Source organism: Argiope bruennichi, chromosome 8 (assembly GCF_947563725.1).
Source record: "Argiope bruennichi chromosome 8, qqArgBrue1.1, whole genome shotgun sequence".
Taxonomy (NCBI): domain Eukaryota; kingdom Metazoa; phylum Arthropoda; class Arachnida; order Araneae; family Araneidae; genus Argiope; species Argiope bruennichi.
The window spans coordinates 16847064-16873477 of NC_079158.1; the positions used below are offsets into that span (position 1 = coordinate 16847064).

The 26414-nt window shown below is 32.1% G+C and overlaps 1 protein-coding gene across 2 annotated transcripts in view; it reads left to right on the plus strand.

Moving 5' to 3' along the window:
• The window catches only part of LOC129981382 (cytoglobin-1-like), a 201702-nt gene extending 175652 nt beyond the window's left edge, over positions 1-26050 (plus strand). For both annotated transcript variants that reach the window (XM_056092213.1, XM_056092214.1), the window contains exons 3-5: positions 4117-4421; positions 19437-19668; positions 24667-26050. In XM_056092213.1, the coding sequence (XP_055948188.1) occupies positions 4228-4421; positions 19437-19668; positions 24667-24819 (579 nt within the window). In that variant the 5' untranslated portion in view covers positions 4117-4227 and the 3' untranslated portion in view covers positions 24820-26050. The remainder of the gene's footprint in view (positions 1-4116; positions 4422-19436; positions 19669-24666) is intronic.
• The last annotated feature ends 364 nt before the right edge of the window (positions 26051-26414 follow it).

Below are 26414 nucleotides of genomic sequence, written 5' to 3' on the forward strand. Positions count from 1 at the left end.
CGAAAACAGGTTTAAAAAAACTACTTAAAAAACGATGTACTTAAAACTATAAGCATATACAAAAAATATATATAACTAACATAAATACAATTTAATCAAAAGCATGCAATTAACCTAAAAATAATTTAAATCATCGAAAACAGGTTAAAAAAACTACTTAAAAAACGATGTACTTAAAACGATAAGCATATACAAAAAATATATAACTAACATAAATACAATTTACTTACAAAAGCATGCAACTAACCTAAAAATAATTTAAATCATCCGTTGGTTGTCATGTCAACAATCAGAAAACAATGCGCATGCGTGAATTTTCTTCGCCAGTTACGTTAACGCAAATGCGTGATTTTTTCTACGCCAGTTGGGGTAACGTTATGCAGATTATACATTTTTAATTTCCTTTATTCTGTGTTATTTTAATTCAAAAGTACTTCAGAATGAATCTGAAACATGGATTTATTAACAATGTTTAATGTTAAAGGCATAAAACATTAAGAAAATAAACAGAATCGTTTAAAATAATCCGCCGAAAAATGTTAACCCTAGCCTCATTACTATTGGGAGAAAAAGAAAACTGAAGCCTTACTCATTTGGAGGTAGGGAAAATGGAATAATTTTTTTGTATACATGTACCAAATTTGATAGCTGTATGTCAAATGACCTGGCCTGTAGAGCGCCAACACACACACACACACACACACACACACACACACACACACACACACACACACACACACACACATTGAGCTTTATTATAAGTATAGATTAGTGAAAAAGAGAGAGAAAAAAAACCTGGCATCAAATTAAAACCGTAGAACGAGTCATTTTGCTTGTTCTGATTGTAGAGGAATGCGTTCATGCTCTAACCCTTTGCCTTCGGGAAAGTAATTCGATGCATAATTATTCATCTAATACAGGAACTTATTTATTGCTCAGAAAAATAAGTATATATAATAAGTAGATAATTTTAACAATCAAAATTTTAAAATAATAATAATAAAAATCGTCAAAATGATACACCGTCTTGAATGGTGCCTGAAAGGAGCCATTAGGGTTAATAAAGATATTCACACATAATTCGATTATTTTGTGACAAATATGCGCATTGGATTAAAAATGAAATGTTTGGTGTATTAGAATTAACAAAGGAATATATTTTTCAACCATTAATGTGATATGCAACCTGATGTCTTATTGATAACAAACCACCTTTCAAGACTAGCTTATTATGATGAATATTCGTTATGTTTATTTGCAGTTAAATTTTTGGATAAGTTCACATTCATGATTCCTTCAGTAAAGTGTTTTCAAGCTTCTAAATGAGATATAAATTTAAGAATTGTTACAGTAGCGATCTTACATTTATTATACTATATGTCTATATGAACTTTCATCATGGTATAAAGTAAAATGTCGCAATTCATGAAAAGTGTGACTGTCAGCACTTCTTTAGATATAACTGGGCATCATCTTACCCGGTGCTATAATTTCGTTTTTTAATTCCTCATCAAAATGATATTATTCATTCCAAAATTAAATTGATGAGGCACAATTTTTATATATTATATGAGCATTTTTACCAACATCTTAATTGAAATGAAGTGTGCTAATAAAGAAAAAAAGCAAAGAATCGCTAATATAGTCATTCAGAATACCAAATTTATTTCCTTATATCTTTGTAGGATTTGTTGATATTAAATTAAATAAAACTAGAGCATTTCATTAGAGCTAGAGATTCTTTAAGAAACCTCCAAAGAATATGAAATTAAAAAAAAGATATATTTTCCTTGAGTTTTAGCATAGGAAGTAAAGCGCTCCATTATTTGATTAAACAATGAAAAACTATTTGATGATTATTACCGCAATAAAAATATTATTCTATGTGATGCATAAGAATCTTTAGTAAATTGTTAAAATCACACTGAAAAGCTGTATGACAAATAAATTAACACTAGCCGCCTTTGGCGATTAGCTTGTTTGCTCTGATTATTGATTTTTTTATGCATTGAAATGATTAATATGGAAAGCACTTTTGTAATTCAACGTATTATTTGCTATGACTGATAGCATGAATTAAATTGATCAATCTACAAGATATTCCGCTTTTGACTAAATGAAAACGCTTTCATTATTTTTTTCAATGTTTTTTAATTAACGATATAACGTGATAAACCTACTACATAGCTGCTCGGATGAGAATCGAAACACACGAATGCTCATATCCAATGCTTGCTTTTATCTTTTAATTCACATTTGGTTTTCTTCCTGGCTCGCAGATCATATGGAGATTAGACCGCGTTAAGAGTACGGCTGTGTCGAGTAGATGTTTATCCACATTAGTTAAGTATACTGAGGTGACAAAAATCATGAGATAGCAAAATCCCATATACAGATAGCAAGAGTGTTGCTTACAAAATGTATAAATGGACTTTCATTTGTATTCAAATCATTCATATAAAAAAAGGTTTCTATCTTGATATGGCTATAGGATGGGAATTAACAGACTATGAACATAGAATGGTAGTTTTAGTTTGACGCATGGAACATTCTATTTTGGAAATCATTAGGGAACTCAATATTCCGTGATCCACAGTGTCAATTAAAGTACCGAGAATACCTAATGTTTAGGTATAACTTCCCATCAAGGACAACGTAATGGCCTACCGCCTGCACTTAATGACCGAAACCAGCTACGTGTGCTTAGAATTGTCCGTGTTAACAAACAAGCAACACTGCGTGGAACAACTGCAGGAATTAATGAGGACGTATGACGCATATATCCGTTAGGACAGTGAAGTGAAATTTGGCTTTAATGGACTATGGCAGCAGAAGACAGACTCGGACTGCTTTTACTAATAGCATGATATCGCTTTCAGTGCCTCCCCTCAGCTTGTGACCATATCGATTGGTAATATAAGAATAAAAACTGGTGGCATGGCCAAATGAGTCACGATATCAGTTGGTAAAAGCTGATGGTAGTGTTCGAGTGAAATGCAGACACCACGAAACTATGGATCTAACAATCTTGTCAACAAGGCACTGTGCAAAATGTTGGAGGCTCCAAAATGGTGTGAGCTGTTTTTGCATGGAATGAACCGATTATTCACTGGAATTGGTTGTGTTCAACTACTTAGAGATCACTTCCAGCCTTTTAGAAACTTCATGTGCCCAAACAAAGATGGGATTTTTATGGATGACTATGCGCGATGTCACCGGACCACAGCTAAACGCGATTGGTTTGAAGAACATTCTGGACAGTTCCAATGAATAATTTGCCCATCTATATCGTCCGACATGTATCGCATCGAACATTTATGGGACATAATCGCGAGATCATTTCGTGCTTCATTTTAGCAATTATGGACGTCTATAGAAGCTCAATATTTCTACAGGGAACTTACAACAACTTGTTAAATCTATGCCATTTCAAGTTGCTGTAGTAGTTTCGACACCTTATTAGGAGGTATCCCATGACTTTGTCACCACAGTATATGTAAATATATTTAAAATATTATACATTGTGTTTGACATCTATCCACAACGAAAGCGTAAAAAAATACCTTCATAACTGAATTCTGCGATTGGTCTGAATAGCCATCAACAGGAGTATCATAATTACTTTCTCATAATATAGCAATAATCCGGCAAATTAATGCAAACTTATTTAACTATTAGATATGCTTTATGTTTTTTACTTTATTTTTTATTTTTGTAAATGAAGAAGAAAAATTTTCTAACACTGAATGTAACAAATGTGATTTTATTTCTTCATTTTGATGATATTTAATTATAAATAACAAAATTCATACAAAAATTTAAAAGAAGAATGCACCGTTAAATATTTCAAGAGGAATTAAAATATCAAAATGCGTATGTCTGAAACGCTTAAAAATCAGCTAATCACTTAAAATGATTATTAAATATTGTCTTCTGAAACATCTCATATGGAAAATGCGATTAATCCTGTAATTATACATAATAGCCAGTATATAATTACCAACAAGTACACGTAATCACTAGTTTATTACATTTATCGTAACATAAACGTTTTTGATGCCACAGTATTTCCCTCTCTTTTAACTGATGTCCTAATGTTTACCTTTTCCTTCCTAGGTTACAAGGGTACCAACAATTATCCCATTCATTTAGGTTTCTCAAAAGTATGTTTCGAAAGCAAAATCAACTCTTCTACCATACCTAGGGGTGATTTAAATCACAGAAATCATGGGTTGCACTTTTGCTAAGACTTCGAAGAGCGGGAGCGTCCCTGACCTCAACCATGCTGGGGACGCTCCGGGAGCCCCGCCTCCTCAAGATCCTAGAATACCTTTAACAGTCAGGCAGAAATTCAGCATCTCCAAGTCATGGAAAGCTATTGCTAGAGCCATGGACACAACAGGAGTGGCCATGTTTGTCAAGTAAGTTATGATTCTTTTTTTTTCCCCAAATCCCCACCCGAAGTGGCATTGCGAATAATGAAATGTGAAGTTTATGTTGATCAGCATTTGTTCTATATCAAATTCATGCAGTGAGCAGTAGGTTTGATTAGATAAATAAATTTTTAGGTGAATAAATAATTAGGCCTAATTACAGATAATTAGGCTGTGTCAAAACTGTCGTGGGTAGATGTATTTTAGAACAACCTTCTATGGCAAGCAAACAAAGATATGAGTGTCTAATTCATTGGTTATAGAATCAGCTCTGTAATAATATAGGTAATGAAAGAAAGAAAGATGCGTGTGAAAAAATACAGAAGTTTCATCTTTCAAATTTATTTTTCATGTAGGTTTGCAACAGATATTCATTATTGCTATCGCTTGCAAAAAAACTAGTTGTATACGAATAAGAGGAAAGGAGGATGTAGAGGCTTTGAATGTATTGGAGACAACACGCTAACACCCTCAAGTGTCTTAGACTAAAATGAGGAGACAAAGAAATTTGTCATTTACACGTTCTAAATCATTAATGGATTAGGGATCAGAACTCATCTTATGCCCTGATACCACCTAACTTCGTTATGTCCCTTACATTTTGGAGGTCATACAAATGAATTGGCAGTAAAAAGTGCATCTGTGCCGAAAGTACTGTTGGTATTTTGTGAACAGACAGAAACACCATAATACTGATTAATATTCGTAAAAAGTACATTTTAATTCTGAATTGGATAGCATGCTTACAACATTGCTGTGTTGTTGCATGACATTGATCATAATCAGGCTGCCACGGACAATTGCAGTTAGATGGTAAGAGCAATTTTGTTTACTCTACAATTGTGATGAAACATAATTTGAATGCACTGACCAGTAAAGTAACATCCATTGAATACATATTTTACTAAAAATATGACGATATTTTATAAAAAATGTATTTAAACAATCAATTGTTTTGATTAATTACTATTAAATTCAAATTGAACATTTTACTTATTTTCTTGTTTAACTTACTCGATATTAATTTGAGTAGATTATGATGAAAAATGACCGCCGTGGCCCATCATGCCGTAAAGGATCAAGTAAAATTAGTTTTAATTTACTTTTTTAAGTTCTTGGTGTATAATTAAATTTTATAATAATCCAATTTCAATATAATTCATCCATAAATTTTCAAGAATTATCTTTTCGAATTCAGAAAGCTGTAGCGGTTTCTTAACGTTTTCCACTTGTTTTTAAGATGAATAAATTCAATTTCCCACTGTCAAATTTCTTCCAATTTAAACCACGACAAAACAAAATCTGCTGTCACGTTAAGCCTTTTCTCTTTATTTAAACTAATGATCCACAAAAGTAGCACTTCAGAAATTGCAACTCCCACAAATAGTCCACGAGTTTATAAAGTGAATAATCGTATCTTAAACAGACATTAGTTTAAATTAATATGAAGGACTCGGATGCGTTCCTCTAACAAGCCTATCTTTAATTGAAGTCCAAGGTCATTTACTTCAAAAAAATTGATTTTATATGCCTATTATTCAGATCTTTCTTTCTCATGTTGTTGATGCACCCGCCTTAACCCTTTCTAGGGCCGCGGGAAGTATGCTTCCCACCAAATTTATCAATATTTGTATGAATTTATGTAGATTGGCATAAGTTCTGACAATTTTTTTAGAAAGACAGAAACTTAGATGCTTCAGTTCCTTATCTTACACAAAATGATGTGTCTTGATTTGATACTTAATTATTAATTAACCAAATTAATTAATTAATCAAATTAAATTTATCTAATAAGCTAAATGAATCCCTTTTCTTATTCTAATTTCAAGCCTAAAAATATTTTAACATAATATGACTAGAAAAAAATGGCCCTTTAAAGGGTTAAACATGATGAACTATTATTAAATTATCAAAACCGTGAATCTGGGAAGGTTTTATAAATTTTCTTAGTAATATTTTTAAAAAGAAATGCAAAAAAGAAGAATATTTATTTATGAGGAGAATTTAGATGTTTTTAAAATACATAGATAAAATTTTGGAAACCTTCAATAAATTTTCTACCTTATTTTTTTCCCTCGAGTCCACAATTAGTTAAACACAAAGAGAATATTTTTAGTGTCTGTCATATTTAGACTCTAAAATAGATTCTTGGTTTTGTTTAATCTTTTAATTGATAAGAATAAAATTTTGCTACAGAAATATTTTATACTCTCATGCACTTTGCTCTGCTCAACATCTGCTAATGAAGAAAACAAAAGTGTTGTAGAGGACACAACATCTGACCTTTCAATGCTTTCACTGCTTACAGCGAATCATTTCTTTTTAGTAATCTTATCGATTAAACATCCACATCGAGTTATTTCGTACCAACTGTTGATGTCCTTCTAACAACAACAATATCCACGACAAATATATCCAGAGTTGGACAATAAAAACCTAAAATATATTGCTGTAAATTTTTAATGGGGGAAACAAGGAAGAGGGAGAGGTTTTAAATAATGATTTCAGACTTCTTTACTAAGAACAATAAAAAGTGTCTGAATTAATTATCATTTAGGACATAAGAACTATAAAAACAGCAACTGTATCACTTGATTATAAAGAAATGTATCCATTAATCTCATTAATAAAATAACAAACTCAAAACATCTTTTATATATTAAGTAGCATTCATTGTTATGAAGATTTAATACTTTCGTTTTAATTATATACTAAATATTTTCCTTCTTGATGAATATTTTTAGAAGTTTCTTTTCTTACATGAATAGCCGCCTTTGGCGATCAGCTGGTTCGTTGTGATTCATTTTAAAGGTTTTCAAATTGTGTTTTTTATCGCTCTTGAAAATATAATGCTTCATGTTTAATTTCATATGGAAAAGTGCTGAAAATTGCACTTTTCTGAGTTTAGTTTGCAGTAAGAGTTCACTTAATCTTTTAATTTGAGCTTTTGTTAAGTGATGACATGTTGATAAAAGCTAATTTTTCCCATGTATATGTGATGCATTCATTCAGGTTAAACTTTATTTTTTATTTTATGTGAAATCATTTGTTGGAAAAGGCGCTTAAAATACTTTTTAAATTGATTAAAAATAGAAACTTAATTGATGTGTTAAAAAGTTGTTTTCTTTGAAAAATAATTTTTCGAATTTTAAGAGGCCGTTAAAATTATTTTGTCCTACAATATTTTTGGAAGTTAACTCGGTAAGACACAGAAATTTCGCTTAATTTTTAATTAATGGGAATTCTTTTTAGAATTGAAAGAAATAAAGCACCGAGTTGCACATTTCCACTCTCCAAAATATATATGTGCCACATGTGGCAGCTCTAAATTAAATGGTCTAAGCTTGTAGAGCGCATACACACGTACACATTTTCCTCTCGAATACGTGATCTTTATTTGCACTTATAGACCGTGCTCTCATATTTACACAGATAGTTCTATCAAATTATTTTCAACGGTACTAATTTAGTAATCCAATATTAAATAACCAAATTAAAGGAGTTTTCATTTTTTATTGTTGTTGACAATTATACTCTAATTAGAATGATTTTATAAAGTCGGATGCTTTTTAAGTCTGTGAAAATGGGCCACGCATCCATACTTTAGTGTGGTGTGGAAGTTCGAAACCAAACTGTCGGTTTGAGCATTTTATGCTTGAAGTCTCATCGTGGCTTGCCATTCCCAACATGCTTTGTTATTTCGAAAAGAAACGATCATTGCAATAAACTATATGCAATAAAACAATTAGTTGCTAGTTTCCGCTATTAAAAATGATTTGATTCGTAATACATTCAATTTAACATACACCAGCAAGTTAGCATCAAATTGTTGCATCTCTTGAATAATATCTGCATCACAGATCGCCATCCCCAACACATTTGTGTTATTTCGGAAAGAAATAGTCATCCAACAGAATACATGAAGTAAAACAATTGGTACTAGATTTCATCGTTGGAAACACCATTTGATTCGTAATTGATTCAATATAACATAGACCAGAAAATTGGCATCAAAATATAACATCACATGAATTAAATCTGGAGATCACCAATTTATTTCCTTCCATTTATTGTGTAATTTCAGTTCAGCAAGTGCGTGGTGTAAGCCGACTTTACAATAACGATGAATGAGCACGAAACAAACTTGGCGACAAACCGAGGCCTGTAATTACTTTTCTGCCGGGGCATTACTCACTTTAACAATGGGCGCCGATTTCCAGAAATTCCTAAATTAGATGAGCGTTAATTCCGGGAGAACATTAATGGAATCAACGTTTCGTTTCTGGAAACTAATTAGTGAAAGGTAGTTTTGACTCGTATTTGTCACAAATGTTTGTGGCCAAAGGAAAAAAATGCTCCGTTTTATTACCAGTATCTCAATTAGTTTATTGGATTGAGAATCTTACAAAGATTCAATGTTTTATTACATTGAAACGCAATAATATGAAGTTCCATTCATAATAATGAAAGCGTGATTTTTGAAAGAACTATGGCATTTATAGTTATGTTTCGTTTTTATAAATGTTTGTATACAATTTGATTTCATTCTATCATAAGCAGCTGTATGACTGCATCAAGCAATTGTAATTTGGTGGCTTATTAGAGAGAAATTAAATTACATAAAAAGAAAAAAATCACAATATTTTTCTCATGTAATGAAATATATATATATATATATATATATATATTTGCATTTTTTTAACATTAAAGAATGCTTTGATGGGGGGAAAATCAGTATTCAAAAAAATTCTAATTTTTTTCTTAACCCAATAAAGAAAAAGATAAAACTGACGATATTTTAAAATGTTCTAATACAACAGTGGACAGTGGAATTGAGTCAATAAACCCAACATTTTCACAGATGCATTCAAATAGCCACATGATGTATTTATTTTATATTTATATGTGATGCTTAAATTTCAACATTTGGTTTGTAAAGTAAATTTTCATTCACGATTACTGTGAAAAAGAAAAGTACTGATATATTCAATGAGAAAAAAAAAACTGAAATAACAATAAATCTTTTAAATTTTTAGATTAAACAATAGCAATTGAATATTTATTTGTAACTCTCAGTTGTCTTCTGTTAAACATCACCATTCTTGTCGATGCATCATTTTCACTTGTATTAATTTCGAAAGTTATAAAACTACTTACCGTATTGTCCCAGATTTAAAATTCGGAAAAATCAATTTATCCTATTATATAATAATTACTTTCCGAAGCAATAAATGAAGCCTGGTGTCCTTGAATAATCATGAATATATTAACTTTTGTGATCATGAATAGAATTATATTAATAAAATAATGTATGGGACAAGTTAAGGAACAAGGATTCGGTTTTATATCTGTATAGTTTACAAGATCAATAAAAAAACTGAAGTTAAATATCATGAAATTTAGAAAATCGATTAATGGGATACTTATGTTTTTAAAAATGCTATTGGACTGTCTGCTTTAGAAAGATTTATGTGCATGTTAAACAGAACTTAGAATAATGGAACAAGAATAATGATTTCCAGAATTTAAATGACCAACCTGAGGACTTTGAGACCAAATGCTCCCGTGCTGAAATCTATCCATTAGACTTTCTGCTTCTTTACAAAATCTCCTTAAAATAAAATTCCTACCTACTTGACCTGTATTTTCACAGATAGATCCATGTTAAAAAAAAACCGCTTGGATTTCCTTTTGAATCTTGCAAAATAACAAATTCAACCACTGACGGGCAAACTGAGTGAAAAGAATTTTGGCCACCTAGTCACCTAGCCATCAAAGAAGCACGTAAATGGACCAACGACTAAGGCAATAAAGCTAAGATACAGAATGACAGTGAGTCCAACTTAAAGGTCATCCGCCCAGCTTCGATCTTTCTAATAATTAGGGTAGATTAAAGCACATATGGGCATAGATTTCTCAGCCAAATCGGTCATCTTTGCACTCTGTCCAGATCCAAGAAGTTTCATTAAAAATACACTAAATAAATCAAGTTTTCAACGATGGCAAGAGAAATGGAACAAGGGCTTAGTTGGAGGAAATGTTCACCAAATCATACCCAAAAATCTCCTTTAAATCAGCATCATGAAATCAACAAGACATAATCTTTGAAACTGGTCGCGGTCGATTCCCTTCTAGCGATCGCTCATCAAAGATTCTGATTATTGTGGCTGCAAAGAAGTGAGAAATCCATTTCACAATACCACTATTTGCCTTCTCACAATGTCTTTTCACCTCAATAAACCCATTCATGACCTCGAATCATTCTAGTGGAGAACGTGGTAAAAATAAATAAATGCCCAAGATCAAAACCAGGAGCTTTGTGCAATTTCTCCAAAACAATGAAGATCTGATTTCCCCAGACCCAATTCCAGATTAATTTTTTTCTTCGATACCTTCAATGAAGCCTTCTACGAATAATTTAAACTTTGAATCAAATTCCAAGTGCTTATTTTCCCCACTAAACATAATAGTTCACATAGTTGCATGATGTATTCTACAATTGTTGAGAACTTTTGAGTATTAAGTGCAAACTTTAACCTTTTATTTTCAAGAAATCTTTCCGTGCGCACTATTCAACTGACAGAGAATTCTAAAGGTTTCTTCAGGATTACTGTGTGGTAAAAAGAAAGATTTTAATGTGATGGGCCAAATGTTTTTCTGTAAGAAGATGTGGAATCCATATGTCGAATTTCAATTATAAACCAAAGCATTTCACGTGATTACGAATGGTCGAATTCGATAAATTTAATCTCTCAGCGATCTCACGAGTTATTTTTCGTCAGTTTTTATCAATTTCCTTTCATTTGTTTTATCCACAACCTTTGGAACAATATACATCGAAATAAAAACTGCCGGAGCAAAATTTCGCAAATCGGTTTTGGCTTTGACCTTCAATGAATACATCTTCTGCATACACATCGAATAATTTTTTTGTCTTCCTTAATCAGCATTTTTATCTTTCCAATAGTAAAAATAAATAAAATGCTGCTTTAGATTTTCCATATTTGACAGAGCACCAAATAAATATTATTCCACAGAATCAAACAAACCGTTTCATAAACAAGCCTTGCTACATCAGCTATAAAAACAAATAAAGCCATTGAAGCTTAAGTGTGAAGTTGGCTGTTAAAAAAAATTATAAGTCATGTGTTGGAAATACAAACACAATTTCTTTCCAAACAACCCAATATAACTTTTTTTTCCCTACCTGTAAATGTATGTTCCTTTTCGCTTAACTTATATTTTCCACTTTATCAAACTTAAACAAAATCTTGTGATTTCTCCAATTTCTAAGAAATAAGGGAAGTGTAACTCAAATAAATTTATTCCTATGCAGATCACCTTTATAGAGAAAGATACAGGTTCCCAATTTATTTTCTTAATTTACTACTCATTTCCTGAAAGCAAATATTCCGCAAAGAATGCGGAGGTTAAACTGCATTTCTCTAAATGGAGTTTCTGCAACAAGATTAAAGTAGCATACTATAATTAATGCTATGCTTTTGACTAATAAGTAATAAACTGAAATCTCCTGGAATCAATGCAATCGTTTTAAATCGGGCGAATACTTTAAATTAAATTATTGGATCATAATTAAATGATATGCATATTTGAGCAATGTGGCTTTCTTGGAGAGTTATTTAAATGAGGAGAAATTCCTTTGTGACATAACAAAGGGAACAGAGCAGTTTTCTCTTATGATATGTTCGCTTCTTCGTGTTTTACGAATTATTAATGTAGTTGCTTACATCGGCTAGCTTGCTTTTCTGAGTTGTGTGTTATTTTTGAACTAAATTTGACATATCATACAATAAGAAAAATGTCTATAAAGGTATCTAAAAGGAATATTTGCGGAGGATTCCATTTCAATTTTTTTGTTGTTGATGATAATGTAACATAATGACGTAACTAGACAGTATGGAAGCTCAGCAAATGTTTAGGTTTGGGAACCGTTTTACAGTCTTGGATGAAAAAACGACAAACATGCCTATGAGTAATGTAATTTTAACACCATGCAGTGGCTTGTCATTTTGCCAGTGTCTTACCACACTATACTTACACCAATAATTAACATTTATTATTCTATCACTCCATTGAGGAACTGTTTTAGTGGAAAATAGAATTCCTCTGTAAGCGTTTCTATTAAATATGAATATAGTGGTAAATATGATAATGAGCGTCTCTATTAATGATAAAGAAGATTATGTGTTTGCGTGCGTATGAGAGCTTGTGTATCGACATTCTACAGATCGGCCTAGAAATGCCAAATCTGGCATATACAGGGTGATGCCGAATTCGACCGATAAATTCAGAGGGGTGATAGTAGGCATCAAGAGGATAAAGAATCACCATACAACATGGAATCCCAAACGACGTTTAGTAAGTGAAAATCGTAAAAATATAGAGAGTTGGAGGACTGTTGGAAACTGTAAAAAATTATTAAAAAAATAACAAATGGTGTTTCAACTATGAATTTTTTTAAGTGAAAGTACATTTTTAATTTTTTTTATGTCGTTAACATACAGATTTGATGATTTAGGGGGTCGTAAATGACTGAAAACGAAAAAGTACTTTAGAACCGATATTTGCAAAAATATTAAAACTTGTAGAAATATAAAAGCTTGAAAATGTAAAGAATTTTATATTCTATCATTTGATATAAGCATGTAGTGTGAGAACTGGGGAGTTTTAAAGATATTCAACAAAAACTAAAATGGGAACCAAAAAACATCGCTACAACATCAGCATCGATATTCGCAGAGACCATTGTCAAATTCGAAGGATAAATTCAGAGCAATGATAATAGGCATTAAGTAGATGAAAAATTACCAGAAAACATAGGGTCGCAGGTAATGCTTTTCAATGAAAAGCTCAAATCGGGTGGAATTTGCACGCTGAATGCTTGATGCCACACAGGAAGATGCACACTTTTCTGCTAGAGTTTTATTCTCAGATGAAGTCTGCTTTACGAGAGGTGTCTTCAACATACACAATGCGAATATTTGGTTATTCGAAAAACCCCATATCACTATCTCGTCGAACGTGTAACACAAGTTTGATATTAACATCTGGGCAGAGTCATCTATCGTATCTTCTGCCTGAATGCCTCAGTGGTACAAAATACCTTGCTTTTTTCCAGCACGTTCCTCCGGATTTATTACAGGGAACACCGACAATTGCATGCCAGAACATTTGGTTAAATTTTAATTGCATTCGTGAAATCTGACTTGTTGTTTGCGAATGAAGTTTTAACGACCACCAATTCTGCAATGTTCATTAATGAATACTTGGTAACAGTTTTTATTTTTCTCGAACGCATGAAAAACTTACATACAAGAAGGTTTCTTCTCGATTACCTTGTTCCTAATTCTCGTATTCATAGGGCGATTCTCTTCGCTAGACTCACTGTCTTTTCGACGTCTGTTTTTGCAATTTTTACTGAATAAACGTTACCTGCGACCCTATATTTTCTGGTAATTTTTCATCTACTCAATGCCTATTATAGTTGCTCTGAATTTATCTTCCGAATTTGACAACGCTCTATGCGAACATCGGTACTGATGTTGCGATGCTTTCTGGTTCTCATTTTAGTTTTTCTCGAATATCTTTAAAACTCCCCAGTTCTCACACTACACGCTTATATCAAATGATAGAATATAAAATTCCTTACATTTTCAAGCTTTTATTTTTCTACAAGTTTTAATATTTTTGCAAATATCGGTTCTAAAGTACTTTTTCGTTTTCAGTCATTTACGACCCCCTAAATCATCAAATCTGCATGTTACCAACTTAAAAAAAAATAAGAAGAATGTACTTTCACTTAAAAAAAATTCATAGTTGAAACAACATTTGTTATTTTTTTAATAATTTTTATACAGTTTCCAACAGTCCCCTGACTCTCTATATTTTTGCGATTTTCACCTACTAAACGTCGTTTGGGATTCCATGTTGTATGGTGATTCTTTATCCTCTTGATGCCTACTATCACCCCTCTGAATTTAGCGGTCGAATTCGGCAACACACTGTATATACAGAAGCGATTGTTTTTTTTTTTTGTAATAGCAATTAATTAAAAATTAAGCTGAATGCTGACTTTTTCCCACAATAACAACTTCCTAAAATATTATTCCATAAGATCAAATTTTACATAGTTTTAAAATATTTTATTGATATCAATTTAATATTCGAGCAATGTTTCCTGAATTTTAGCAGTTTTTAATATTTTGTTGCTTGATTTCCATCAATAGATTTCATTGTTGAAAGTTAAACAAGAAGGATTCTATTTAAAATCTGTGCTTAATAGCTTTCCAGACGAATATAAAAGTGAAGTTACAGTACCATAAAATAAAAAAATTAGGTGAACTGCAAGTTTATGTTTTTAATAGTGTTATAATGTCATAGGAGTGATCTCCATTAGAAAGTTTCAGATACACAATGAATAGAACATATATAAGACAGCTAAAACAACACGGCTTTAGTGTCTGACAATGGACATGAAGTTATTTCTAAACGATTCAGCTGAAATTAAATACCACCAATATCTCCAGCCTAACCAGTTGGTCGTCAAAAGCAATTAATAATAAATAAGTAAAAGGATACCTTGAAATTAACGGAATAGGGCGATGTAAAAGTTGATAAATTAGTCGGTTGCAGTTACAAATAGGAGGAAAAAAAATTATAAAATTTTGATCAAGTACTATTTTAACCTCAAAGAAATGAGAACTGAAAAATTCCCACTAATGAAGAGAGGAGACATAACCAATGACTCGAAACCTTAATCAAACATTAAAGTGCTTATTGTATATTGCTAATAAAACAAGTATGATTCTGTAAATTATTACAGTGTATTAAAATCTGCACCTGTGATAGTTTTCCTATAGAATGGTATAATATGGGATCATTTTCTTGTGACATAGTTTCTTTTAAATGAAAATACAACGAAATATTTAACTTTTCTCTGTTCATGTTTTTATTAAAATTAACAACATAGATATTTAATTTTATAACCAACGTAATGTAAAAGATAATAATAATAATTCTAAGTATAGACCTGTTTTTATGTTCTATTATAACTATGAATTCTCTTGATAGATTACGTTACCAAGCTTGTACCGAAAATGATCGGTAAAGCCATTTAAATTTAAAACGGCATCTCGTATAGTCAGGGAAGTAATGTATATTTATAGTAAAATGATTATACTGAGTCACAGCGGCTAAATAAGGAATTATGAGATGTAAATTTAAAAAATAATGGGTGTGCAAAATGTCCAATTAGTAAAATGTACGCTATACCATAATAAAACCACAGGAAAAAATTTCATGGAGTTATCTATAAAATTGGCGGGATAATTGTGGTTAAAATTATGAACATTCTTTGACTTGAAAAAAGGCTCATTATAAATTGAAAAATGTATTCGGTAATTTTCTCGTGCAATTTTCGGAGGGAAATTTAAGCAATGAAGAAAGTAAATAAAAATAAGAAATCTAAAAAAATGCATTCGGGTGAGGGATACCTATCACAACGTGTGTATATGCGTAAACAAATCATAACTTTTCCTGACATATACTACAAATTCGAAACTTTTTCCTAAAAATTTAAAACTATCGAAATTGAGAAAAAAAATTTAGGGTGCATTACAATACAAATTGTTTTATTTAATTCTTGTCATTGACATTGTTTAAATTATTGCATCTCATTCTTTAAACCCTTGTCATTGAGATTGTTTCTGTATAGATAATGCAGATGAATACAATTTTCTGGCTTTTCTATGTAATCATAGGCGATTACTTCGACCATCGATAGGCACACAGAAAAATGATCAGAATGAACCTGAATGACCGAACGCCATGAAAGCATATAGGTTTGAGCTATGATTGTGCCGTAAGGACCATCACCGGCTACAATATAACCCTTCCCATAAAAGGGACATCCCATCAACGGAAGATAGTCATTCCACACCATTCTTATTCCCATCAGGATGATGAGAACGAATCACCATACTGGAGGCTTCTCGTCTTTATTTTTCGATACGGCCCTTGGAAGAGGGATTTTGCTATGTAATAAGAGTATTTTCTAAAAAAGTATCTTTTGATTTGGTATTAACCCAGCTTTGGTCTCAACAGTTGTCCAGCATATTAGTGAAACGCAAATTATTTTCTAAACACTTGCATAACTTTTCTCAAACTCTATTGCATTCACAAATATTTAGAGACATTATTTTACTTAGCATTTGTCCTTTAGCACTGTATAGGGGCAAAAACGATTCGTTGACTAATTTCCATTTCCAGACCGATAAGTTCGAACTATGTGCTTGCCATATCTGCTGTTGGTCAATTTGGTACAGAAATATTATGAGTAACTTGCAGCTTCTGCGGGTGGAAGTAATTTGGAGATATTGACAACAGCAAAGGCCCTACCTATTATATAAAAATAGGGCTATTTAAATTTGTTCAAGCTGTATATCGTTACTTTCAAGTATATGAAGTATAGAGAAAGTATAGAAATCGTCAAAACATTCGAGCTCGAGATTTTGATGAATCTCCAAGTTTCATACCTCTCGGAGTTCGAAAAACACCTTTTTTTTTATAATGTCCGTGTATATATGTGACAAAGATAAGTCAAAAATGCTTTGAGCTAGACAGTTGAAATTTGGGATACAATATTTACACCAAATTTGGGAATTTCAATCAAATTTTGAGCAAATTCTATTCAGAGGAAGTCTGACTACTTGGCTGTTTGAATATAAGTTAACACGATAGCTAAATAAAACGAAGAGAACTCGATAATTTAGAATTCGGTACACAGATTTAACATCTATACTTTAGACACCTATCAAATTTTGAGTCAAATCTAATTAGGGGTTGAACGCCAGTCTGTCTCTACTTTCAGAAAAACATAAACGCGACAACTCAGAAACGCAATGACTGAAATATATCAAATTGGTATGTGATTTTATAACTGCAACTATAGTGCTGTGTCAAATTTGGTTTCATCTGGTTGAGAAAACATGAGCTTAAAATATAAATTCATCTTTATTAGAGAATATACGAGAAAGTTTTGGAGAAACCACTCTTGTTGTTGTTCTTATACAATATGACGATGAACCTTTCCTGCTCGTTCAGCGTCTTCATAAGCAGAATTATTGCTATTGTAGATTTCAAGGAGATTTTACATCTTTTTACAGTTGCCAAAAAATTTTACTGCCTGCAGTTTTCTCTTTCCTAAAAAGCCTGTAGATGGATCACACTTTCTTATTGGATAATGGATCAGAATTGCCTTTTTGTAGTCAAAATTGGAAATTTATTAATCTTCAGAGCTGTAGAACATCTGACGTTACTTTCCCTTACTTCTCGCATGAAGGCATGAGTTAGTGTCGTCTAGAGTAACAGCATAAGTAATTTAGGAAGATTAATATATTGCCAACTACAATTCGAATGTTATTCTTTGTATTTTTCTTTATTGAGGTACGCGTATAATGCAGTCAACGTTTTCTGTTTCTGCATGCACGCTTTCTCCTGGTTAGAAGCGAGTTGTAAAATAAAGCTTTATTTATTGGCAGGATTGCTTAGGAATAGTCTCTAAGCAAATGAGAATACTGACTTTGCTTTCGGTGTATTCATCAGAAGCATTTGTTACTTGATCACCGTAATGCCTAAGATGTATATATGTAAGATATATAGATAGTGTAAAACAAGATCTGGGCCCTCTTCCTTTGGTAGTAGAACACAATGAATAAGAATGCCTTCATTAAAAGCAAAAATATGTTGTGAATGTTACTTACTGGTCACTTTGTACTGTATCGAATTCATTGCTAAATTCCTCTACCTTTTGCGTTTGCCGCAGTATTGATGCATCTTGTGCCATTAAAAATCAATCAATCAATCTTCGACCTTTGTCTTTCTCCTAATGCCACGGCTATCAAATAAAGGCATGGATACTTGTTGCAATCCAAGATGCGAAATAGTACTAGCATGGCACATTAATGGAGTGATAAAATCTATCATGAATGCACAAAAGTAATCAGCATGGTATGTCTATGTAGAAGGTTAAGCTAGAAGGTCTTATCTGTGCTATTTTTCTCTCCGCACATTTTTAGAATATCATTTAGATCGGGCATTAACTAAATGTCTTTTCAGAAACAGACTGGGCATTAACCGGGAAGATTAGAAGCAGAGACTTTGGGTACATTGGGTCGAGGGGAGATCTTGCAGTGTATTCTAGCAAAGCTTTCTCCGAAAAAGTTGGAATGAAGCATGTAGGGAGCGAGCATGAATGAAGATGCAAAAAATAGAACGGCATAAAGTGTTACCATTCCCTTGACTTTGCTTTTAGTAATCATAAATGACCGAAGAAAAAGAAAAAAAAAATGGATTGTAGCAGAAATGCATCTCTCATTATCACTTCCACTGGGGGGGGGGCGCATGAGGACGAGAAGCTTCCAGTTCTCGCCAAGTCCAGAAATGTTGTGGTACCTACTGATGACGGACGTTTTTTCTTCGGGGAGAGGGTTTGTACCGTGGCCAGTGATGGCCCTTACAACTCAAGCTTAGTTCCCTCCTATGCTGTAGCAGCTTCCGCTTATTTAGATTTTTCCATGTGTCTTCAGACAGGTTTTTATAGATGTTTATAGAGTAGTTGTTTATGGTTCTCTCATTGCTAGCATCGCATGCTCCAAAGTTAAATTTTTTGATAGCTTGACCATTCTCTAGAATGAAGGGAGAACTGCGAGTGCAGATTAATAGGAAATCCTTCAAAACTGTCTGTGTTATATAAGATTTTTTTTCCGACTTCCTAACAAGAATTATAATAGACATGGAGAAAGGTTTCATTCTGCTTTATTAGGTAGCACATCTCGGGAAAGTCTGGGCTGGGAAAGGCAATGAATTATAAATCAAAGTAAAAAGTGAAAAATGAATGAAATTTTAAAAAATTCTCTATTTCTTATAAATTACAAATAAATGTGTCTATAAAAAATATTCTGAATTATATTCATTTCTCACCAGATTGTTCGAAGAGAACAAAGAGCTTCTCGCTCTATTCGAGAAGTTCAAACACCTGGAGACCCGAGAAGCTCAGGAGGAGAGCGAGGAGCTGAAGGAGCACGCAGTCTCAGTCATGAATTCTCTCGACGAGGCCATTAACTCCCTGGAGAACGTAGACCAGTGCATAGACTACCTGAGGAGTGTCGGAAAGAGGCACCGCAAGATAAACGGATTTAAATCAGAGTACTTTTGGGTAAGTGCGACACTTTCAGCCTCCACTTTTATCCCGTAATGTGTTAATAGGTTCTAATCCACTGACACGATTGACTTTTAAATTATCTTTACTCTATACTGACATGTGTCTATGCATCTCCTCAAAGGTTTGGAAAGAATGTAGAACTTAACAAAAAATTAAACATTACTCTATATATGACATACAAAGCCGAAAAGGCAAAATAAGAGCGTAAAATAAGATAAAGACAAAGAGCGTAGATAGGAAGATTTTATTTTAAAACCAGTGGCAGTGGTCTCCTCAGAACTTTCTCGCATACTCTCTAATAAAGGTATAATCCCAAAGAATGCTTTGCATGGCAGTGGCGTACAATAGTTACGAAATATTAACTAGGTGTGAATTTAGCATTTTTATAGAATCTGTCGTGTGTTTGTTGGCGAGGTTTTTTGGTGATTGATCCCCGATATGTGATTAATAGTATCCGAAAATCGAATCTGTGTTCTAGACACGTATTTCCCAACCGATTAAAGTAAAAAATTTGACTCAAAATTGCATTTAATGTCAAAAATTCCCATACCAAATTCGTTATATTTAAATCACTGCATTTTTGAGCTATCGCGTTTACATATTTATGAAAGTATAGACAGATAGACGGTCAACCCCTAGTTGGATTTGGCTTAAACTTTGATAGGTATCTATACTATACATTTTAAATCTGTGTACTGAATTTTATCTATAAACGTCTCTTCGTTTTTTAGTTATCGAGTTAACTTATATACGAACAACTGAACAGACAAACTTTCTATGAACGTATTTTTCTCACAATTCGATAGAAATATGCAAATTTGGGGTAAAGGTCGAATAACAAATTTCATCTTTCTATCTAAAAACATTTTTGAATTATATTTGTACTTGACAGACATTTTCCAAAAATTTTGTTTTTCGAGGGAGGCCTAAAATGTGGAGATTCGACATCTCGAGTTCGAAATTTTTGACGATTTCTATACTTTCTCTAAACTTAGTATACTATAAAGTAAAAATCAATACAATAGCGTTATATTAATTTATAAATCAAATTAAAAATTAAGATTTGTTTCCAGTTCCGTGTATAAAATGCAAACGTATATTGTACAGAAATCGCTCTTATTTTCTAATAGCAACAGACAAATGTAAACAAAGCAATACAGGCATTTCAGGCAGCTTTACAGAACGGTTTTACAGCGGAACTGAATTCAATCGTTTGCTTAACTAATTAATGAATCTGCAAAATATTAGTAGTAACTTTCGGAGGTGGGTTGAAAATCTCATTCAGAATATGTAAAAGATTTCGGAAACAAGCATCGGGCGAAGTTTAATCGCATGTGAAAATATAGTTTAACCGTCGCCAGATGGATAATCGCTTTGAGTTGCATATGAAAGCTAATATTCGTATCTTCCAAAACTATTGTCTGACGAAAAGGGATTTTTATCTAAAAAATTCAAAATAATTCCTTTAAATGATACCAGTTTCATTTCTGCATATTTTTTCTTTATTTTCTATTTTTTTAATTACTTAGATTCCAATCTCAAACAATATTATGATGCAATTCAAACTCATCCATCAGGATGAGCCTCAGTTGCATGTTTTTACCAGTCTTAAAATTAAGATTTAAGAAATGCTTTCTTTGGACATCACTTCTGCTTTTATTCTATAGAATATTTATGATTTAATTTTCACCCTAATAATTTGTAATAGATTTATTAAAAAAAATTCGTGCCTTTCAGGCATACAAAATAGCGTGTTGAAAGCGTTTTTTAAATGTATTCCATAATGATCAATTTACCTCCTGAAAAAATCAATAATCTGGCCAAACAAGCTGGTTGCCAAAGGCAGTTAGTATCTATAAACTTCCTAATAGGCGAATAAAACAGTTATTTTTAGATTTAAATTTTATCTTCTTCAAAAATCATATACAAATAATTTTGGATCTGACAACTTATTTCAAATTAGCACTTATAATAGCTTGCATGAAAAGCGATAATTTTGAATGCTAGCATCAAAGATGGTTGTCAAAAAATGTTATGATACCATGATTCTTCTTTGATTCTGAAAGATAACAGAGGTATTTTATCTTCTTTCTACTACGTCTCGGATGTTGGACATATTTCTGATAGAAATAAGGACTTGAGAATAAAGAGAAAGTAATTGAGTCTGCAAGAACGTATAGAATGTTCCATCTTATATTAAGCTTTCATTAGCGTCAGTGAATTGGAAGACCGAACAAATAAATATAAATTGTAATTGTGTTAGTCTATAAGAAATCCGGATAGGAATTTTCGTAGAATATTTTATATGATTTCGAAATAATTGCAGCCTAAACGATACATTTAATACTCAATTTAGGATAGGATTTACTGTCTAATTTGAAAAAGTTAACTTCGGCTCCACTTTACCAATTAAAAATATGTTTGAAATAAATTTGACAACTCTCTGTTAATGGATACTTCTTTAATATTAGGTAGAAAAGGTTAGGTAGGAAAGGTATTTTTAACAGATTATTTGATAATTGAAAGCTACATGTCTGGACAATATACATGGAAAAAGGAAGAAGAAAAGAATTCTCTTCTATCTCACTTCTTAAAACTCTTCAGAAGTATAAAATGCATGAGGAAGAAGAAAAAATTCTCTTTTGTTGCACTTCTGAAAAAAACAAACCCTCTTCACTTTTCATATTAAATTCACACTAGAGAGCAGCGAAATACAGTGTGTTGTTAGATTGTGCGTTTATCGTTTAATATTGTTGTAGTGTGACAAATGCAATTAAAAAATAAGAAAAAAATGGGAGAGGGGGTAACAATTAGATTGCGCCGAAAGCATGCAGAACAGCCCTGGCCACATCTTCAGCTTTATCGGAATACATAATTTCCCTGGTGCAGTCAATAGCTATTTAGAAGAGAGCTGAAATAATAGAACGGCAGCTAAAAATATGCTCCGGATCCAGCTACATGTCTGGACAGTGCCTTCATTCTTCATAGACTCTGGAAGCATCAGGCATGATCCTCATGTCCCTCAGGTGCTCTTATCTGAGTCTTGCAACAGTGGTTGTGATGTCTCTTTTAAAATTTAGATTTGTCAGGGAGAATTTCTTTCGATTGGTATAGAGCCTCTGTCTTGCCATAGAATTAGCATCCAGAGCAGTAGTAGATAGAGGGGTGGGATCTACTGCTCTGGCCTCCTTGGCAACAGTGTCGGCTTACTCGTTCCCCTCAATGCCCACGTGGGCTGGAATCCATTGCAAGGTTCAAGACTTCTTCATTGCCATTCATCATTAATATTCTGGGAAAGCCCTGTCTTTTTATTCTGAATAGTCTCTAAAGCGGATTTGCAATCTGAGAAGGTCACAATCCCATCTGAAGCAATCTGCGTTGCCTGCGCAAGGTAAAGGGTCAAAGCTTCTTTGATAGCAATCAGTTCACTTGTGAAGTTAGAGACAATCTTTCCCGCTGGGACTTTACGTTTGGAAGTTGTTTTGTCTGCAAAATGATCCTGAATAGTCTCTGATCCTCCTTTGTCGCATGCTGTGTCTTAAAAATCGTCTGTGTAGGCGTTGACAAGATTACGCTTCACAAGCTTGAGGACAGATTTGTTTTAAAAGCCTCAGAAAGTAACTAAATTGCGTTTCGTTCAAACTAAAAACAGTAGGATCTCATCAAGTTTATTGTTAATAACTTTTTATTGTTAGCAGCTTTATATATATAAACTTTACATTTTCATCCTCGTTCAAACCTGACTTTGATATTCCATTCATTTTTATTACAAACATCCTTTCAATAAATTACACAACGTAAATCTCATCTTATTGTCTTGTCCATTTGCGTAATTAACTGAAAAATTGTTGCTTTATCTTCAACAATTTTCTTTAAATGATTTAATATTAAAGAGCAAATTAAACAAATTTGTAAAACGTCTGTGGAGTAGATTTTGAAAAATAGTCATAGAATTAATAATTTCTTTCCACCTAGTGCTTTTATTTGTGTGATTTTTTTTTTTTTTTGTAAAAAGAATTAAGTTATGTGACTACGTTCGGGATGACTTTTTCAAAAACGTTCGAAAACAGCTATATATATATATATATTTTAATACATATTTGCATTAAAAGGATTAAAAAAAAACCTTTTAGACCAAAATATACCAATTAAGTAGCAAAGCCCTATTTTTTCAGTTTCTTTAAAAATAAAAAAAGTCCCTTTTTATGGCTAAAAAAGAGGTATAAAGCAAAAATCTTCTAATTTAGAAGTTTATCGAAGAATTTGCTTAAAACTTTGGACCCTTTAGTAGCAAGAAACATATTATCTAGTTCCTGAACTAAAAAAGGAACCGTATTTAAATCCATTCTTTAAAGATTGGGGTTTGACTAATAAATAGTACGGAATTTTCAATTTTTTTACATTGCAAAGCACTAAAAAAATTGTAAAATATTTCTAAATGAACAGATTACTTATTTTATAGTTCAGGAACTACAGAACATGTTAAGAAATCATTTGAACAAATTTCAGCAAAAAATATGCATTAGATTTTAATTTATGAGGTTTTCCATAAGGAAATTTTATTAAAGGTTAGAATTTGAGAATTTTAAAGATGTAAAATATATGTAAAACTATGCATGTAAACTAACAATGTTAAAATAATGTAAAACTATGCACGTGAACTAATGATGTCAAAATATATGTAAATATAAATATGAAAAGAGTATAACTTCTCAAAAAAAAAAATAGACTTAGGAACAAAATTGTAATAGTTTAAAAAGAAACCTGTTTAAACATTAAGAATATTAAATAATATATATATATATATATATATATATATATATATATATATATATATATATATATATATATATATATATATATATATATATATATAATTTCGCAAAAAATCAACTTTTTAACGTAGTTATCTACTTTAAAATGTTTTATTTTACATCTGACCTAATTAAAAATATCCCGGTAATTTAACAAGTCTTTTATTTATGTTTTCAGAAAATGGAAGCCCCGTTTCTTGCAGCTGTAAAGGAAACCTTGGAAGACCGTTACACTGAGAATATGGAAAGTATCTACAAGACGACGATACATTTCATTATTCAGACGGTGGTCGATGGATACGAAGGAAACACGCAGCAGAACAGCGCGTAACTGCAAAATCTATGAAAGACACAAAAAACCGTCCGCTGCGACAAGAAAAAGTGACACTTTCTTTTTCCTAGTCCGGACACTACACGGACAGCTACAGAAGGTGGATCTCATCCTATAAACGGCGCGCCTATCCACATATGCAAGAAGAAATCCGGAGGATGAGATCTTACCGATGCAACGCTGGCCGTCAAACTTTTAATGAGGGAGAAAAAAAAAAAAAAAACTGATATTCGTATCATCCTTTACATCATGCATGCAGATTTCATCTTGAGAACTCCCTTTCGATTTCATCTTGAACGGCTAAAGCCTGCCTCGAAACTTTATTTTGTTGATTTAGCAAGAAGATTTAATGTGTCCCCTTCGGTGTGCGCTGTTTTCCAACGCTTTTATGTATTCGAATTTGAAAAGCTTGCTTAAAATTGAAAAGCGTTAGAATCTGCTGAAATTTGTTGATGCAAAATTTATTTTCATTTAAAGAATGCCTTAGCAATGAATCGTGATTATTCAGTGTTAATGAATATGAAAATTTTAGATTCAGTGCATTATTTTAGTCATCTCTTATTTGGCTAAAAATATGGAAAAATTGTTCGATTATGTGAATGGATACATTTGTTGTTTCATTTATCTTTTAAAAGACGATTTATTAAGATATTCTCTGTACACTATGAGCATTGATGCGTCGTCCAATCATTACCCACAGATGTGTAACCAAGATGATGGTGACGATGAACTGATACAGATTTTCAGTATCGTCATTTGTCGTTGTGATCAGAAAATACTCTATCGTCGTCCCCCTTCTCCTTGAAAATAAAATGAAAATGTCTTTAATAGTTATTAATTTGTTCATATTCGAAGTTTTTAAGCGAATGTTTGTAGTCAATTGGTGTTGCCTAGGACTGACCTTTATCATCTTGAAAGATCATCAAGTTAGGAATAATGTTCATCATGTACATAGTACAAATCACATATACCCAAGTATTTTTGCTGTATAATGGTGCGAGAGTTCAATACCAAATACTTTGCATTGCTAAACTATGAACTAAGAATATCGTACATTCAGATATCGGATTTTTTTTTTCAAGCGTAAGATACTTGATCTTCTGCCAATGGAACCTGAATATGTTGAGGATCTGTAATGTTCTTTAATCGCCCAAAAATTCCTGCATAATTTTGAATTACCTGTGAGCTATGTATATCATTTACTTCTACTAAATGTTTTTTTTTTTTTTTTTTTTTTTTTTTTTTTTTATGAACTCTGGCGTAAGATACTTGATCTTCTGCCAATGGAACCTGAATATGTTGAGGATCTGTAATGTTCTTTAATCGCCCAAAAATTCCTGCATAATTTTGAATTACCTGTGAGCTATGTATATCATTTACTTCTACTAAATGTTTTTTTTTTTTTTTTTTTTTTTTTTTTTATGAACTCTGGCATATTATGTCTCAGTAAGCACAGGGCTAATTGTAATTTATGAAACACTAAGAAATATTATTCTGCCTTATTTTCTATACTATGCCGAATTTTTAATATTTCGTTTTTCTCACGAAGAAAAAAAAAGTAATTGTTTGCACATTTTATTCATGAAGATGTTTGG